General features: G+C 44.9%; 1 protein-coding gene across 15 annotated transcripts in view; it reads right to left on the reverse strand.

Moving 5' to 3' along the window:
- The window catches only part of KDM6A (lysine demethylase 6A), a 163007-nt gene extending 146135 nt beyond the window's left edge, over positions 1-16872 (reverse strand). For 9 of the 15 annotated variants that reach the window (XM_074858473.1, XM_074858467.1, XM_074858469.1 and 6 more), the window contains exons 1-2: positions 16571-16871; positions 16251-16314 (exon numbers count right to left, since the gene is read on the reverse strand). In XM_074858473.1, coding sequence (XP_074714574.1) covers positions 16251-16314; positions 16571-16731 — 225 coding nt within the window. In that variant the 5' untranslated portion in view covers positions 16732-16871. Of the gene's footprint in view, positions 1-14673; positions 15165-16250; positions 16315-16570 lie in introns of those variants that run through there. The other 6 variants (XR_012627507.1, XM_074858462.1, XM_074858460.1 and 3 more) reach the window with 3 other exon arrangements.
- Between the last annotated feature and the right edge of the window lie 2191 nt (positions 16873-19063).

Here is a 19063-nt window from a genome sequence, read left to right on the forward strand (position 1 = left end):
ACACATCACAACACCTACGTGACAGGGGATTAGGTGTACACAGAATTTAAGATAAGCAGAGCTAGCAATGCTGGGGCAGGGGTAGTGGGAACAACGGGGACACACACACAAAAAAATAATTGCTTCACTTGCTGGAGAGGTTAGAAGGCCAACATTACACAAGCAATGGAGCTTTAAGCTTTAACTGTTTCTAACCAAAGGGATGACCAAATGCCAACATTTTGATATATATGTGAAGGAAGAAAACCCAATGTTTCATTTTTAATGTGCATTTTAATGAGTAATACAACTCACCTTTATACTAAGAGCCAAAATTAATTGGAAGTAGCAATTTAATTTCATTCCCTTATCTGACTGTGGAAGGAGAGGCAGTATCATGGTATCTGTCCTACTGATTTAGTGTCTGTTCTTATGATTTCTAAACCAAATGTAATTCATTCTACTTAATTACCAATTTAATGAGCAATATGAAGTTACATAGATGTTGCATTATCTTAAGAACGTATCTGTTGTTTAACATTGTTCTTCTACCTGCCATCTGAGTAACACTAATTCCTCCTACATTGCAGATTTAATCCACAAAGTATATTTTCCAATGTTTTGTCCAAACTAAGTTTAAAAAACAAGGAAAAACATAGTAGTTTATAATTAAAATGTAAGTTGATACAGCAGTTGCAACAGAACTTACATAACTTGTGATATACCTTTTAAGGACAAAAAGCAATGGCTCTGAAAGCTATCATTTCAGAATAGTTTTCATCCAGAGAATATTCTGTCCTAACCAGAATTGGATCCAGCACAATCATGGTACAGTACAACGTTACATAGTTTTTCTGGTCATTTGAGAGAACAAACAGCAAGATCACATTAACCCAGGCTCTCTAAATTACATTACTTGCAACAAGATTTAAGGCTGATTGGAATTTTTCGTTCTGAAGAAAGCATGGAAGATACTGAAAGCTGAAATTAATACTAGTATCACAACAGTGCATGAAGGCCCCCGCTACAGACAGCATTGCTGTTTTACAAAAATCACCTCTACCACATTCTGTCTGCTCATATAAGAAAAAAAATCATACACCTTGGTTCAACCCTACAACCAGGGTAACAGTAGAGAGCTCTAATGGGTTTTGATTCTGACATTGCACATAACAGTGCAATGATGCTAACAGAATAACTTCTGTCAGCATATGCTGTGTAGGGATTGCCGAGGTAGAGAAAATGCCAGCACAGCTACAGCAGCAGCAACTACTGTCCAACTGAGATTCAAGTGTGAACATAAACACAAAGAGGTTACTTGAATTTGACAGTACACTCATTCTTAAACCCAGGTACCAATATGTACGGGTACTGTTAACCACTACTCTTAGGTATTTTTAATTTAGAAAAGGGAATCACTGGCAAACAATGTGCTAAGTGAAACAGGTAATCTGCTTATGAGAACATATGAGTCAACCAATTTCAGCAACGACATGACAAAAATCTGGAAAGGTTCTCAAGTACTACAGAAATAGCATGAAAATGGAGCAGAAGTATGTTTCTTCTCCTTTCCAGCTGTCTGAAGCCCAAAAGACCTTAAGCTAGTCGTTAATTAATTGCTTTGAATCAGTTTCTCCCATTTTTGAGTTCTGACTGTGGAAGTGAGAAAGCTCTGAGGAAAAAGTTGTGAAATGACCTGTAGTTGGAACTTGTTTTCCTGTTTCAGTCGGTAAATCTGTGTATCTGCTTACCCACTTCCCTTAAGGTACAGTTTCCTGGTGGTAGAAAATTCCTACCTACCTGTGCTCAAGACTCTTTACAATAGCGAGTTCTAATGCACTGGAACCAATGCTGCACTACTAAGGAAGCTTCAATCTAATCTCATTGCTTAAAAAAATAAAAATCAAGAACAAATAATCTCTGAATATCAACAAGCTTTTTTTAGAAGATCCTTGCTGCTTGTCTGGATAATCTAAAATACCTTTAATCACTAAGTACAGAAACAGAGCAGTCAGGCAAAACCCATGGAGAGCTTGGGAGGGGGCAGGTGGTGTTGCTAGGCCTTCTCAAGGAGCATATAAATCCTAGGCTGCTCCTCAGGTTCTACAGGTGCCACACACATTCCCTGAATCCCAAGACCTTCTTGTGCAAAATGAGAGCTCTTATCCACTTTCTCAGGAAAGTGACTTTCTCAGGAATGTCACTTTCATCTACAAATCATAGTAAAAATCAACCCTTCCATCATTCTCCACAACTGAGTAGCAAATACTGGTCCAAAGCCGAGGGCCTAAAATATTCTTTCAAACTGCTAAGGACTTAGCTTAATTAGCAATTAAAAGTAAGTAGTACAAAAGATTCCTTTCTCACTGGACTAATGGAGTCGTCATTGTTCTCAGATTTTTGGCCACAATGCAAGCAAGCTCGAAGTTTGCAACTGGCATTACAGGAAAACATCCTACCATTCAAAAGCAAAAAGAGCTGCCATGGGGAAAGAAAAATCAACTAATAAAGAAAAATACAACTTAAGATGACAGCATTTTTACTGGCAGGGAATAAATAGATTGTGATATTCCAATTCCAGCTTTTTCCTCATACAGTTTGGAACACATCTATACTCCCAGATTAATTGAAGACAATCTTCAAGATTAGGCATCACAGTCCTATGCAACAGTCATATCCTTACCACACATAATTATCTAAAGAATCCTTACACAGCCTTCCACAACTCTTCCAAGTGTCCCAAATACACCTGCCTCCCCTACAATAGATTTTCATACTACAATACAGTTTTTGCTGTGCTTTCCAATTTTTTTTTTTTACATAACAAATGTCTCCTTTCCAGGCTCCATTCAACCATTAATACTTTTTTCAAATTATTTGTATCAAATAAACTTTTAAAAATGTCTGATATTGAGACAACACATAGAAAAAAATTCCCAAAACAGCAAAGATGGATATATAATCCCAGAAAACTGTCAAAACTAATACATTTTTTAACACATAAACTTGTAAGTTAACAGAGCCCTTTTAAGGTTGAAAATGAGACCTTATTCTGCTCATTAGTTAACATGGACTGATGGTCTTTGTGATCTCATCTTACTTAGGCAACAAAAATGAACTCTTCTATAAGCATAAACACCACTAAATCCTCCCCACATATAACCAGAAGAGGCATTAGGGCCTTTTCAGCTATTAATTTAAGTTAAGAAAGACCTCCACTATAAAAACTTAACTTGCTCATCAAATTACATGTGCTCTTATGCTGAAGATATATTTTCATAAGGCCGACAGAAGAGGCTGGCTCAGACATGCATCTCTCTCATACCGTCTAACGCTTAGTTTTGTTTTCATGCACAACATTTTTTTTATTTATTTCCCCACCACTTACACAAGGAATAGAGTATGTATTGTTCTGATTCAAAATAAGCTGAACAGTTTCTAACTAGGGATTCTTTTTCAGAAAGTATAAAAAGTAAAAGTTACGCTTATCACCCTTTCCTCTGAATTAAGAAAGGAACAAATAAACACTCATTTCTTCTTAAAAACAAGCAAAAAAAAAATTTGATTAAGAAGCAAAAAAGACCTTGAAGCCTAATTTGTTGATCTTTTTAACAGGTAACACTTGAAATCAGATAGTCTACAATGAGTTTTGTAGTCTCCCATCTTTGAAAATTTTGTTGGAAGTGTTAATGAAAACACAAATTCAAAGGCTCTGCCCTTCCAACCATGAAAACCCAGAAGAGATTAAAAATACTCAGAAAACAACACATTTCTGTGCACCACACCAAAGACTATGAATGAGTGAAGTTTTAAGAACCATCATGTATATAATATACCTCTAGTTACTGTCCAGAGCTCCATTAAAGTTTACCAAGAAATGTACTCAATTTTTGTACTTCTTTATTCTTCCCAGTATCATTCCATTTTTTCTTTCCTTCCAGAGATTCTTTATGACATGCTTTATAATGTTATATAATGAATGTTCTCCATTTTTCTTATCCTTCCACTTTATCTTGCACTCTTTCTACACTTCATTGCATTAAACTATACCATTACATTCTCTAGATCAGCATCCCTCTCCCTTACATAGGCTTTCAATTCCATACTTTAAACTATTTCTTGCCCTTTTAACATATCCACCTACATCTTCCATACTTGCTCAGCTTTCTTTATCCTTCAAATATAAAGGCAGCAAAACATCACAGGAGAACAGACACGTGGCAGTTCTCAGTCTTCATTTTCACCTTGAGGAAAGAGCAGAAGCAGTAGGTTTCTTTACTCTTCCTCACCTTGGGGGGTAAGGAGGGAAAAAGGAAGCAGCAGTAGAAGATGAAGACACAGGCAATGCAGCCACTGTTTCTGTTAAAGGGGCAGCTTCCTCTACCATGCCTTAATTTGATTTCAAAAATGGGAGCAGAAGCACTGCTACATTCAGAACTTGCAGCATATAAGTCTTAATTAAACTTTTTCACACACTCCACAAACCCTCCTCAACTTTTTTCTCTATTCTGTTCCTCTCTACCTTGTTTTTAAAACCTTTTGAGACAGGGACCAGCACCATCAAGAGCTTAAATGCTACTTTAAGTTAGTGGTAACAGATGGTATCCAGGAACAAGAGTCAGGTAGCTGCTGGAAAGCATATACTATGATTTTCACTGCCACCCCCATGCCCCTCCCCATTTGTTTGCATCACTATGTCACCCATTTAATTCCTTGGTTTCCCACTCTTCCTCACATCTAATCTCATAAGTATCCTTTTTCAACCTTTCCTCCACTTTCTTTAACTGAAAATCTCTTCCTTTCACTGTAACACTTATTCTGAAAAAACTTCCCAGAAGACTGTTTCATTCCTCCTCTATGGAGGCCTGATCTTCAGTAGGCAGAGATTCAAACATAATTCATAACATACTCAGCCTAGATCCCTCAGCATCTTTCCTTCATTCAGAGCCATATCTGCCATGACATAAAACAGCTTCATAAAAAAGACTTCTACTTCTACAGTCCTTGTTACATATATTCCAGCATTCTCTGCTGCTGGACATATGTTCATATCTGGACCTCTCCTAAGTCTCCTAGGGGCAGTCTTCCTTCAGAGAGAGTAATGAAGCTCAGCCAACTGTGCTCATTCCATCTCTCCTTTCAAAAAACAACTATAATCCTGGCAACCTGTGCTTCCAAAATACATATAATTCCATCCCCCCATAAGAAAACAAGGGAGCAAACCTTTCTGCTCCAGCAACAGTTTTATAAATATGCCTTGCAGAAACAGCATAACACTAACAGGACCCATCCTAGCCTCCCAAGTCTCTCTCTCTTAAAGCACCTGTACAGCCTTTTTTGAGTCTGCACGATGACCTGTATTCACAGAATCACAGAATACCAGGTTGGAAGGGACCTCAAGGATTATCTGGTCTAAACTTTCTTGGCAAAAGCACAGTCTTGACAAGATGACCCAGCACCCTGTCCATCTGAATCTTAAAAGTGTCCAGTGTTGGGGAATCCACCACTTCCCTGGGGACATTATTCCAATGTTTCTCACTGTGAAAAATTTTCCTTGTGTCCAGTCAGAATCTCCCCAGGAGTAACATGTACCCATTACCCCTCATCTTTTCCATGTGACTCCCTGTAAAAAGGGAGTCTCCATCTTCTTTGTAGCCACCATTTAAATACTGGAACATGGTAATAAGGTCTCCCCTAATCCTTCTCTTCTCAAGGCTGGACAAACCCAATTCTCTCAGCCTTTCCTCACAAGGCAGGCTTCCCAATCCTTTAATTGTCTTTGTGGCCCTTCTCTGGACCCTCTCCAGCCTGTCCACACCTTTTTTGTATAGCGGAGACCAAAACTGAACACAGTATTCCAGGTGTGCCCTGACAAGCGCTGAGTAGAGTGGGATAATGACTTCCTTATCTCTGCTGGTGATGCCCCTGTTGATACAACCCAGCATCCCCTGGGCTTTCTTTGCCACAGCAGCTCACTGTTCACTCCTATCGAGCTTGTTGTCCACCAGGAACCCCAGGGCCCTTTCCACAGAGCTGCTCCCCAGCCAGGTAGATCCCAGCCTGTGCTGCACTCCTGGATTATGTTTTCCCAGGTGCAAGACCTTACACTTGTCCTTGCTGAACTTCATAAGGTTTTTGTTAGTCCACTCTTCCAGCCTATCCAGGTCTTCCTGTAGGGTGACTCTCCCTTCCAAAGAGTCCACTTCCCCACTCAGTATCGTCAGCAAACTTCATCAGGGAACACTTGATCCCATTATCCAGATGACTTATGAAGATATTAAACAGCACTGGGCCCAGTATCGATCTCTGGGGGACCCCACTTGTGACAGGTTGCCAGTTTGAAAAAGAGCCTGTGGCTGCAGCCTGTCAGCCAGTTCCCCACCCACCACACAGACCACTTGTCTAGACCGTAACACATCAGTTTCTCTAGGAGGAGGCTGTAGGAATCCTCATCAAAAGCCTTGGAAAAATCCAGGTAGACAATGTCCACCGCTCACCCCACATCAGCCGAGCAGGTTACTGTGTCATAGAAGGCAATCAGGTTTGCCAAACATAATTTGCCCTTGGTGAATCTGTGCTGGCTTTTCCCAACCACATGCTTCATGTAACTTGTGATAGCCCCCAGGAAGATTCGTTCCATGACTTTCCCAGGTACCGAAGTAAGACTGATGGGCCTATAATTTCGTGGATCCTCCTTTAAGCCCTTCTTGTAGATGGGGGAGACATTTGCCTTCTTTCAGTCTTCTGAGACATCCCCCAGTCTTCAAGACTTCTCAAAGACTATGGAGAGTGGCCTCGCAACTACAGCTGTCAGCTCTCTTAAACACCCTTGGGTGGATAATACTAAGGTCCATCAATCTGTAGGGGTCAAGCTCCTGTAATAGTTCGCACACCAACTCTTCCTTCACTGACAGTGGGTCTGTCTTTGCATTGACCTGGATTTTTGTTCCCAAGACCTGAATCCCAGCAGCAAGACAGAGGTGAAGGAAGTGTTGAGCATCTCTGCCTTTTCAGCGTTGCTGGTGACTAATTCACCTCTCCTGTTTAACAGTGGGCCAATATTTTCCTTCTGTTTCTGCTTGTTGTTTACGTACCTGAAGAACCCTTTCTTGTAGTTTCTTACATCTCTGGCCAATTTCAATGCAAGCTGAGCTTTTGTTTTTCCAACTGCATGGCTGCACACCCTGGCAATACCCTTGCACCCTGGCAACACCCTTGTAATTCTCAGCAGTATTCACCCACTTTTCATCTCTGTTATGCTTCTCTTTTGGTTTTGAGCAGACTCAGAAGCTCACAGTTAAGCCAAGGGGGTCTCTTGCTCTGCTTACTTCCCTTACCTTTAAAAGGGAATGACCCATTTTTGTGCTTCCAGTAGGGCATTCTTGAAAACCTTCCAGCACTCGCTAGCTCCTTTATCCTCCATGGAAGCTTCCCATGGAATCCCTCCCAAGTGAGCTCTCAGCAAGCTGAAGTTTGCTCTGCTAAAACCTAAGATCTTTGTCTTAGCAGTAACCTTCAGTATTGGTTATTTAAAACTAAAGAGTTTTCCATTTTTACTAGACTACTTTTGATTCGAATCAGTTCTCCAGCCTGATTCATCACACAGGCCCAAAAATGGTTTCACTAGCACATATGAGAAACAACAGAGAGTACTTAAAATTCTGTTACCTAGAGGGAGAATACACAAAACTAAAGCCTTAACTTCAATTCATTATTCTACTCTAGATTCCTGTGCAAGTAAGTTTTCAAATCATAAGATAATGAAACCAGTGCTTAAATAAAAAGTTAAAATGGCAACTGCAATGGAAGTAATGTAATACTACCCCAAAAATAAAAGACCTATTGGCTCTATTTTAAAAGCCGTTGCGCTGGATCTTTTGTCTAATGCTGAAAATGGTATCCTGAAATTGTTCAGAATTTTTAAATTCTCAAAATGCAAGCAGAAATTTAATGGAAAGCACATTCACAATTCAATCTGTTTTAGACTTTAAAAACCAATCTATATCATGAAGTGAATCATAATCCTCAAAACGCCACTATGAGAAAAGGAAATGACTTAAAGCCATTTTAACAAACAATTAATTTAACAACTTACCACAAAGGAAATTCATATGTAGACATACAGTGTTCTGGTTGTAATTCATAGCACATTTTTAGGCACTCCCTTTACAAAACTATAAATGAGCTCTTAATTCTACATCTTAATTAAACAAGCTTCTTCAGTGAACACTATGTAGCAAATGCAAGAACCATAAAGGAAGCTATTTTGTCAAAACAACTCTGATTGTAATCCATGTGTCCTCTCATACTCTATAAAGTGTAAGCATCTGAGAAAGAATATTCTTCAACTCCCAAACACACTTAAGGGGCCTTTTGTTCATTAAGACAGTATTTTATTTACATAAGGAATACTTTCCTATCATTCTTTACATACAAAGAATAGTATTCAGCATCAAGAGTAATACTTTATCCAACTGCAAAATGTTGACAGAGGCTCATTTTTAAAATGCACCATTCAACAAACTTTATTAAGTCCACAAGCAAACTGTCAAATGGCTCATACTACTTTTGACAGTATCAGTACAACTAGTCTTGAAAACAAGCTTTGAACAGACTAGTCTTGAACAGGCCAGTCTCAAAAAAAGCCTTTTCCATGAGAGGAATTACAATTACTACAGCTATTTCTTTAATGTGCCTATCTGTAAATCAAACACAAAATAAAATATTTAATTATTTTCCCTTGCTTTACAGAACTTCCCTGGTCCAAAAAACAGATTAGACTATATCAAACACAGTTCCTCTCTTTCCTCGTAACAAAAATGTGCTGTAAGGTACCAAAGATTACCCTCTCAGGTACACCTGTACAAATCCTGGCAGCCTTCTGTTGGGCTCCATACAGGACCATTTAGTTCCATTTTGTCTGTTTTTACCTACAAAGAAGTATTCTGCTAGGGAACAAGATTAACTTTGTTAACATTTGTAACAAAGACAGTCAACTGGTCTCTATAATGACACCTGAAGTTTAATGAGCATCACTTCAATTTTTAATTGTGAAGATACATTATTCAAATGTTACACTTCAAACACCATAGCTGCAGAACCTCACCAAGAAGGAAGGTTAAAACAAAAAGTACCTTACATGAGTTGGACATGTAAAATACTAGGTATGAAACTAAAGGACTGGAAGTTGTATACACATACCTAGATGCATTCAGAGCCAGCACGATAACAGTTCAGCTTCTAGAATTATCTGGTCCAATACCAAAACCTGCCACCTAACTCAGATATGTATTCACCTCAGACTCACAGCCCATCTGCTTAATTCATTTCTGCAGAAGCTGATCTAAGACCTTTACAGCAGTAACTAGTTTTATACAACTATTTTAGTATACTTGAACTACAAATATACACATTTCCTTCCCTTTCAGTCTGTTCAAAATACTGCAAAATCCCTCCCATTACCCAAAAATCGCATCAGTTGAAAACCAAGAACAGTATTTGTCCACTAACCAGAGATCAACCTGAAGTTTAATTCATGAATCTGTAAGGCTGGAAACCAAAGCTTAATTTCTCCACAGAACATAAATTTGCCTAATTCTCAGTAGGATAAAGAACAACAGTGGGCTATGGCCTAGGATTCTGGTACTGAAAAGTCCTGTGACAAATGTTAATCAGTATAAAATCACTTTACAGCCGTAAACATTTTCCATGACTCTCCTTAATTTTGTATCATCTTACTAATGTAATGAAAACAAATGGTTCTACGCACAGAGTTATCCAAGTATGAAACATCTACACTTTTCTAAAATGGTATAACAAACATATGGTATAGCTTTTAGATGATTCTTTCAACACTTACTTCAGATGGTATCAACACTTGCAGATAGTCTTACCTCTAATTATCAAGTCCACTCAACCCATTACAGTGAACAAACAGCTATAAAGGCTGGCAAGAGGCACAGAGACATGCTTTTCACAAGCAGAAAGCACACCTGAATACTATGTATAGGCAAAAACTTTAGATTGTCTTATTTCCTCCTCACATATGGTACCTGAGATTACCTGTATAGAAATTTGAAAGCTAGAGTCCACGAGTATTGTGATGCACAGATGGATCAATGGAAGGACTTCAGTGGTTAAATTACTGGAATGGAATTGAAGGAAAACAATTGTGTCCCATCCTTGCCACAGGTTTTCTTCACTTTCAAAAATTAAATAATTTATCAAAACCTCTATGCCTCAGCTGCTAAAATACAATAATATTTCTCTCTCTTCTTCATCCCAAATTGCTGCCCGCCTTGTCTATTTCATTATTAAGTCAGTAGGGCGTGAATTATCTTAAGCCTATGCATATGTATCATTTAAAGAAATGGACCACTTCAGTCTCCAGATTCAGCAGACCAGTACTCAGAAGCTACAATATGTAAAATTTATTCCATAATAAACATGAAAACCTACTATAACAAAGAAAAATCTTATATTGTATTCCCCATTAATTGTCTCCTGATAGCAAACATAAAGCTTACCCAAATGCAAATACCAATATGCTAGCTGTCCTGTAATCTTTAAGTACACTTCTAGAAAAGCGTGTTGTTTGTAGAGATGAGGTCCATCTTTGCCTTTTCATTAGCATATTAAAATGACAACTGTAACATTTGAAACTTCATCAAATTCCTTGCCTTCAGGAAGCAGTAACAACACTGCACTTTAAACTTAAACATCCAAAACATTCAAGAACGTGTGCTTTGAGCAATAAAAAACACTATTTTAAAGAAATATGCCTTAAACATTAGTTTTGAAAGTATCACAACATGCCAAGTGTCTCGTACTTAAACAAAAGGCACTGTGTAAAGTCCTTTTTTAAAAAAAAGGTCATTTTTAATACCAGATGAAGTATAAACATTGCAAACCTATAACTAACTCTTTAAGAACCAGGACAGATAAATATCACATAGACTGTATTTGTAATTTCGAAGTATAAACATGGTACAACCATGAACTATAGAATGTGCCATACATTACACCTTAATTGGATCCTAAAAAACCCTACCCAAATAACATAAAGCCCAAATTGCATACAGAAAAAAACTGATCCTAAAAAAAAAAATCTATGTCAGTCCCAATTATCCAATAAACACAACATTTTTACCTCAAATCTTTCCACTTCCAGACACCTTCAAAGAAAGCTAGAAAACCAGTCCCACTCGTAACACAATTTACAAAATTTTAACCAACTTCAACTTGTTTCACATTAACAGACAGCGTACTAGATAATAACTAAGAAATGCAGAATGTATTTTAAAAAAACATAAAGGAACAGCTCAGACATAATTTTCAATTGGAGAGGCTGCCTACTTCCTGGAATGCTCTACAAATGTCTCATGGTACCAATCCCCAGTTTCTCAATTCCCAGTGCTGCCATTATATACGGCAAACACTGTAATTCTTTTTAAAGCAATATTTCTTTGTTCTGATGAAAACAAATTAAGCCAAAATGTTTCCAAAGTTATTAAAAAAACCCACTTTACTACACCTAATCTCCTAAAATGTTTTCCTGCATAATTATTTTACAAGCAGTCTGTTAAAATTAAAACTGAGGATATTTAATTATAGATTAGTAGAAAATTAACATTAATGTCAACACTAAAGGGACAAAGTCAATATATACTAATTCACACTGTCCGGAACTATTTTTAAACAAGTAACACCTACAATTGTAAGAAAGATGAAAGAATATTGTCACTGTGCACTTATTTGGTATGCTTAATAAAAGCACAGATAATCACTTTGTTAATTTTGTCAACACATATGGCCTCTATACAAAGGAAATACCATTTTTAAAATCAGCTGGAAAACAAAAGAGCTGCGAAACCACAAGAGGTGTAACACAGAGACCAAAAACTGGCATACTGCATGGAACTATTTCACCTCTCTTTAAATTGACTTAAACATCAATAATTTTAAATGGAAACATGCTTCCAATTTTGTCTACAGGATATGACAAACTGATTAAACTCTATGAATAGGAATTAACAAGCATCTTATACCCAGTACATTAGAGAAGCTACATCAACCTAAATCTGTATAGAAGCCAAATAATTATAGCTTATGAAACGGAGGTTTGTCAACTGAAAGAAAGTCAACTTTGGCTAAACACTGGAAGTACCATTTAAAAAAAAAAAAAAAAAAGGAAGGAAGAAAGAAAGAAAAAGGAAATGCTTTGCAATTCACTTCCAATACAATGGATGTCCTCCCCTCCCCACCCCCTTCAAGTAATCTTTAAGCTTCACCTCCTGCCAGAGAAGTCTTCCTGGGAGAAAGAGACCTCAAGATAACTGCAGGGGTTTTGGTTGGGGTTTTTTTGATCCACATTAATGTTCTTGTCAACTACAGAAGCTAACAGTGAGCACCTTCTGTACAAAACTGGCTACATTGGATTTTCAGCATTTCAACCAGTTTGAAAAGTGACCTCTCTTTCAATTTCCCTCTTCTCTCCCCCAAAACCACACTCTAGCTGCAAACTATGATATTCAAGTTCCTTTTCTGCAAACCAAATACAAAATTTTTGACAACAGAAAATTCTCTTCCTCTGTCAACCATACTAACAATGTGTATACATCATTACAGGAAAGTCTGATTTCTTCTGGCTTATCACATACCCCCAATACATGGAGCAACAATATTCCTGACCTTTAGTCTGTATCTTCAGTAATTCATAAAACTGTATAGATCTGATGTCTTATCTGCTCTTTTGATTTGCTACACCCAGCAGCAGGACTCAGCTTAGTTCATGATACTACAGCCATATATCCTACAAAGCAGAACCACCATAAAAGGGGGACTGCAGTCCAGACTTGGAGCATGAATAAAACCCACAACTATATTAAGGCTCCAGACACGAAGCTCCCTCCATCCCTGAAAGAGATCACAGAATCACAGATCCCAGATTTCTTCTTATTAAACTCTGTCAGGGTGTGGCTTCATTAAAACCAGAGTTCCCACTGCAAAGGCTTCATGAGATCTCCTGGTCGGCCTGCAAATGGCTTGAGCTAACACACTGCCTCCTGCCGAGTGCACCCCAGCAAAAACGCGAGCAGTACCTCCTCCTATTGAGGCACCGAATTTAAGTCCACGACCGAATCCCGCTGCTGCACAAGTACCCGTGCGGGTAACGGAGCAGCTCCCTCCACACTTGCAACCCCGGACCTCACCTCCCACCCCGACAGTCTCCTCAGACACGTACACTGCTCCTACCAACTTAACCACAGGTAACCAGGGAACACTGTCAGGCGCTCACAGAAGACACGCCGCTACAGCCTGCCTTTCTAACAGGTTCAATAGCGGGTGTACTATTCTCTCATCGAGGGGAGTACTGACAAATTTCTGCCTCTGTGAAGGATTCCTCTGAAAACATGACTCAATGGTTTTCCCTACCTGCTGTACTTGCACATAAATCTCACATTACTTTATAATGTGCTGGCTTGTAGATTCTTAAATCAGTCAGTTAGGATTTCATAATTGTGGAGCCTAGGGTCTTTGTTATAGCTGTTGTTGCTTCATGCACAAAAGGAAAGATTTTGTTACTAACACTGTAAAGCCTATTAATTAAACACACATATATATGGCCACACTTTCTACAATAAAAATAACTGTTATACAGAATTAAAAGTGATTTGCTAAATTACTCTGAACCTTCCCATAGAGTGTAGACTGTATGAAGCGTCACACACACAGAAAAGGAATTAAGTAAAAACATCTTAAAAATAACAACTTATCGATAACAGTAATTGAAACACATGCACATTCCCTGAAAGTAAAAAGCACAAACAAAACCAAAGCTGATTCAAGCCAAGAAATTTGTCTCAAACATCTCTGTGCTGAACAGTAACATTTTAATCTTTCTACTTCCTTAACAATGTACTTTTCTCAGAGACAAGTTTTACCAAGAACATGCTTTGTGAGTTAGTGTGCAATTCATAAATGTCAAAAACACTGTCAGAAAACTGAGATGAAATATCAAAATATTTAGTTGTTGCTTTTTTTTTAGTATTCACGGCATGGATTTATGCATTGACACAGTAGGAGAACATACAATGATATTTCTAGAAATATACTTCAAAATTCTCAAAATGCCCCACAACTTCCGTCATCTCAAACAAACTGTATATACTAAAACTTTAATTGACTGGCATAAAAAAGAAAAGCCATTATATGCAAGAAAGGACTCAAAACTCAACTAATATGGTGAACTGCTGTCCGCATTACTTAATTTTACAGTGTGCAAAATAAAAATTAACCTAGTGACGTTATGCAACAGATGATCTAATTACATATGATGCTTTTATTTTCTATCTGGCATCCTTAAGCTCTATCCCATAGATGGTTCTCTCTAACATTTCCGATAGCCTCAACAGCATGTACAGAGCAGACATTAATTCTGGCCCACTAACAGTTAACATACATTATTTAACTGGTCTGACATGTCACTCCACTACCTTTTTGATTTATCAGAAGTACTCTTATAAATAACTCTGAAAATCAAAAGGAAACCACTAGATTTCTTAAAATATAAGCACAAAGAAGAGTGTACTTGCTTTTACTTCCATCTCTCCCCCCTCCCCCCACGTCCTGACATTGAGCTCTTCCAATCATGCCAGAAATAAACATCCAAACACAAGTAAGGGCCTAGCCTACCGAATTCAACACGCCTTAGAGTTAAGTCTTCAGATCAACCAAGACCAGCAACAGAAGAAAATTCTTCACGTGAAAATACCAGCGTTCAGCACGGGCACAACAATAGGATGAACAAAGTGTCAAATGCAACGCTACTGACAGGAACAAGTCAGAAAGCAGGAACCAGAAGAACAGAGTCCCCTGCTTCAACCGTGTGGTATTTTAAAAACAGCTCGACTTATTCTGTTACCCAAACGTTTCCTTCGCCTTTAGCCTTTAAATAGCAGACACTCAGCCTGCACAGCCTTTGTCAGCAGCTTACGGATGGGCAGCAGAATGTGCTACAGGTTGATAAGGAGGACGCCAGCGTTGCAAACGCCCTGCCCGCAGCAGGGAAGCACCCACAAAGAAGTTGCAATGCGCAGGAGAGTTTCCCTCGACGTTCACCGGGTGCTTCTCGCTCCGGGCGACGTGCGTATTCGTTCCCGGTGTTTGTTTCGTGTTTACCTCCCCCTCCCCCCCCCCCCCCCGCCCCTTCTCTTTCTCCTCCCTGTCCGGCCATCTTGGGCCGACAGGAGCAGCCATTACTTAACTAAATGACAGGGCCAACAACTTTTCACAGAAACAAACATCTCGCTCAAAAGGCCGGCCGGGTTCCAGCAACCTGCGGGCCGTCCCGCTCCCTGTCAAGCCGCCCGGCGGCGGGGCCGTCGGGGAGGGGGGAGGAGGGGCGGGGGGGGGCGAGCGAGACACGGCGCTCGGCGAGGACCCTGGCACGCCGGAGGCGGCCGGGCCCGGAGAGTAAACAAGTCCCTCGGCGACGGGCAGCGGGAGTCGCTCAGCGCCGCGCCCGCCCCGCCGCGGCCCGGCCCGTTTCGCCCCCCCTTCCCCCGGCTCCGGGTCAGCTTCTCCCCGCCGCGCCGCCAGGCGCAACGGCCCCGGGCAGGGCGCGCGCAGCCGCCGGCCCCCGCCGCGCGGGGCGAAAATCACGAGGGAGGGTCCGGGGAGAGGCCAACGTCAGCAGAGCCTCGCGCGCGCCCTCCCCGCCCCCCCCCCCCCCCCGCCGCCTCCTCCTCCTCCCCCTCCCTCCCCCGCGCCCCCTCCCCCGCCCCGCTTGGCTTTTGCTCCCGGCCCCGGGCTCCGGCCCGGCCCGCTGGCACTTTCCCGTCCCGGGGCTGGACGGACACCCGCAAAAGTGTCCGGAGCGGAGCCCGCAAGGCCGCGCTCCCTTCGTCCCACACCCGGCCCCGCTCGGCTCCCTCCCGCGCGGGAGGTCGCGCTGACTACGCGGGGGGTGGGGGTGGGGGGGGCAGGGGTGGGGGGGAAGGGGCAAAGGCGGCAGCGACGCGTGAGGAGACGGCGGCGGGGGGCGAGGCGGAGCGCCCTGCCGCCCGCGGAGACGTGCGTCCGCGGATGTGGCGGTGCCACACTCACACACACTCACACACACACACTCGCACCCAGATGCACACTTGCACGCACACACTCACCGTGCGGACCCGGGGGACCGGAGGGAGGGGGCGGCTGGGCCGGGCCGGCTCCCTCCCCTCCCCCCCTTCCCCCCCCCAGCCCCGCTCCACATCCACCCTCGCGCTTACCTTTAACAGCAAGGCCTTCGTTCTGGCGCCATCTTCATGAAGCCTCAGAAATCCGAAGAGTCGGCTGCAGAAGGGGAGCGGGCGGGAGGGAGGGGAGAGAGGCACCAGCGTTAGCGAGAGTCAGCCCCCCGCACGGGCAGGCAGGCAGGCTCGCTCCCGGCGGGCGAGGGCAGAGCGCGGCGGCGGGGGCCGGGAGCCCGCACACGGGCACACACGCACTCCCGAGCGGGGAGCCGCGGGCAGGGGAGGGGGGGGACACGGAGGGAGCGCGGGCCGAGCCGGGACACGGAGGCGGCCGGGGCGGAGTGGGGAGCGGGTACCTGTCGATGCCGGATAGGGCTTCTCTCTCCTCGGCTGTCAAGCTGGCGAAGTCCTCCTCGCTCTGGCCGCTCGCTTTCCCCGCCGCCATTTTCTTTTCCTCATCACCGAAAGGAGCAGCAGAGGCGGCGGCAGCGGCGAGCGACACTCCGCACGATTTCATGGAAACGCAGCGTAATTAACTCACGATCGCAACCCCCCCCCCTGCGCGCCCCCAACACCCCCCAGCGCCGGGCGGGGCGGGGTGCCCGACACACACACACACCACAACTTTTATTACAACAACAACAGCCGGCAGGGAGGGGGAGGGAGGGAGGGAGGGAAGGAGGGAGGGAGGGAGGGGAGAGGGAGGGAGGCGGGGGGAAGCCCCGCTGCTTGGAGGAGGAGGGAGGGGGGAGGGAGGGAGCCCCAGCGCTGGAGACTCGGGGGAGGGAGGGAGGAGTGGGGGGGGGGGGGGGGAAAGGAGGAGGAGGAGGCGGCGGCGGCGGCTGCTGCGGCGGCGGATGGCGGCGGAGCGGTGTTTACATCGCGGCGGCGCCGCTCGCCCCGGCGGCGAGGGGCGCGGGGAGCCGGGGTGACAGGGGCCCCGCCCGCCCTGCCGCGCGGGGTGTGTTTGCCGCCTGTACAAACTTCCCCAGCAGCTGCCCAAAGTTGTTGTAATTGTGTCACACAGCGAACCCCACGCCGCCACCGTGACCCCCCCTCCACGCCCGCCCGCCCGGGCCCACGCAGCCAATCGCCGCCTCCGCGGCGCCGCACGTGACCTTTGTTGACTTACGTCAGTCATAGCGCTCTTCCACTGCTGCGCTTCGGCTTGGTTGGCCTTCGGCGCCCGCCCCCCTCGTTCCACTGGTTGGTGTCTGAGGGAGGGGGAGGGGTCTCAGGGATTCGCGGCTTATGAGAGGCCGGACAGACCGTCAGTCAGAGAAGCTTTGCGATTACCCAGCGCCAGCAGGTTCGGCGTGCGCCTTTAAAAACCGTAGGACCAGAAGGCGGGGGGGCGGGGGTTCGGGAGTGGCGGGTATTGGGGGTGGGAGGAGGAGGAGGAGGAGGGCGGGTTGCGCTCACGGGCGGAGTTGCGTAACGGGGGCTCCGGGCTGGGGGAGTGGACGCCGCTGAGGAAGCGGGCCTCGCTAGCGCCCGGCGGGTGGGGGCCGCGCCGCACGGGCTGAGGGGGAGCCGCGCTCGCTCGCTCGCTCGCCCTGGCCTGGGCGCGGGGCGTGGCGTCTTGGCACAACCGGAAAATAATGGCTTCCCCGCGCGGGGAGCGGGGACGGTGTTGGCTCCGTGCGCTCGGGACGCGGGGGAGAGGAGGCGCCGCCGCCCGAGGGAGGGGTGGTTGGGTGACGCCCGCGCAAAAGGGCGGCGGCGGCGGCCGAAGCCGAGGGCAGCCCCCGTGGCACAGCAGTTGGCTTCGCCGGCCCCGGGAAGCGGAGGCGCCGGCGTCCGGTTCGCGGCTGCCGCCGCCCGCTCGCGGCGGGGCAGGGACTCTCCGGCGGCGAGGGAGCGGCCGTTGGCCCGCCGCCGCCCCTCAAAGGCCGAGCGCGTGGCGGGGCTCGAGGCGTGCGGCGCGCGCGTGGAGGGCGGGGCGGGGCGGCTGCCCCCCGCGCGCCCCGCCCCGCCACCGGGAGCCAGTGACAGGTGGAGCGGCGCCCGCCGGCGCGAGCCCCGCGGCCGTCACGTGGGGGTTGGGACGCAGGCGCGCGGGAGCGCTCTCGCGAGGCCGCGGCCGCCCGCAGGCGCGAGGGCGGGGGCGGTGCCGGCGGCGGGACCGAGCGTGGCCGCTGGCTGCCGGGCAGTGCCTTCAGCGGCTCGGCTGCGGGCCGGGGGCGCGGAGCGGCGGGCCGGAGGGGGGCTGGTTCGTAGGAAGGCGTGAAGAACCGGAGTCGGGCTTCCGGGAACATCTCACGTGTGAGTAAATACCTGAATTTCTTCGGGCGTTTGAGGGAAAGGGGCTTTGCGTGCTCTGTTGGCTTCCTCTTCATTATAAGGCCAAGCCTGCCCACAGCCTTCCTTGTGGCATAAATGTTGCCGGCTGTGGTTTCTCGACCTTTCCCAGCTTACCCAGGACTTTGAGGGTCTGTTTTCTCTTTACAGTCCTATTAATTTGCCCCCACAACCAGGAAGCTCTGAGGTTTTTGAAAATCATTAGGTCTTGACTCTGCTGTGATGCTTAAGAGATCAACCTTCTGCAGGTGTGTGGTGGCACAGTTCACCGCTCATACCCATTTTGCCGAGAACGGATGAGCAACAGTCTTCTATAACATCACTGTATCACTTCTCCAATGTCTAGCCAAAGCCCCATGACTGGGCAGACTTTTTCTCTGCCAGCTGAATTTCCTTCCCTCAAAGAGGGGCTTGTTTTACTACTGCCAGGTGCTCTAAAGCATCAGTGAAGCTATTAACTGCCTTTAGGAATTAGATTAATAAAGGTCAAAGGCCAAACTGTGCAAGGGATGTTCAATCACGATGCCACTGCTGCTTGCTGATTCTAT

This window comes from Strix uralensis, chromosome 2 (genome assembly GCF_047716275.1).
Source record: "Strix uralensis isolate ZFMK-TIS-50842 chromosome 2, bStrUra1, whole genome shotgun sequence".
Taxonomy (NCBI): domain Eukaryota; kingdom Metazoa; phylum Chordata; class Aves; order Strigiformes; family Strigidae; genus Strix; species Strix uralensis.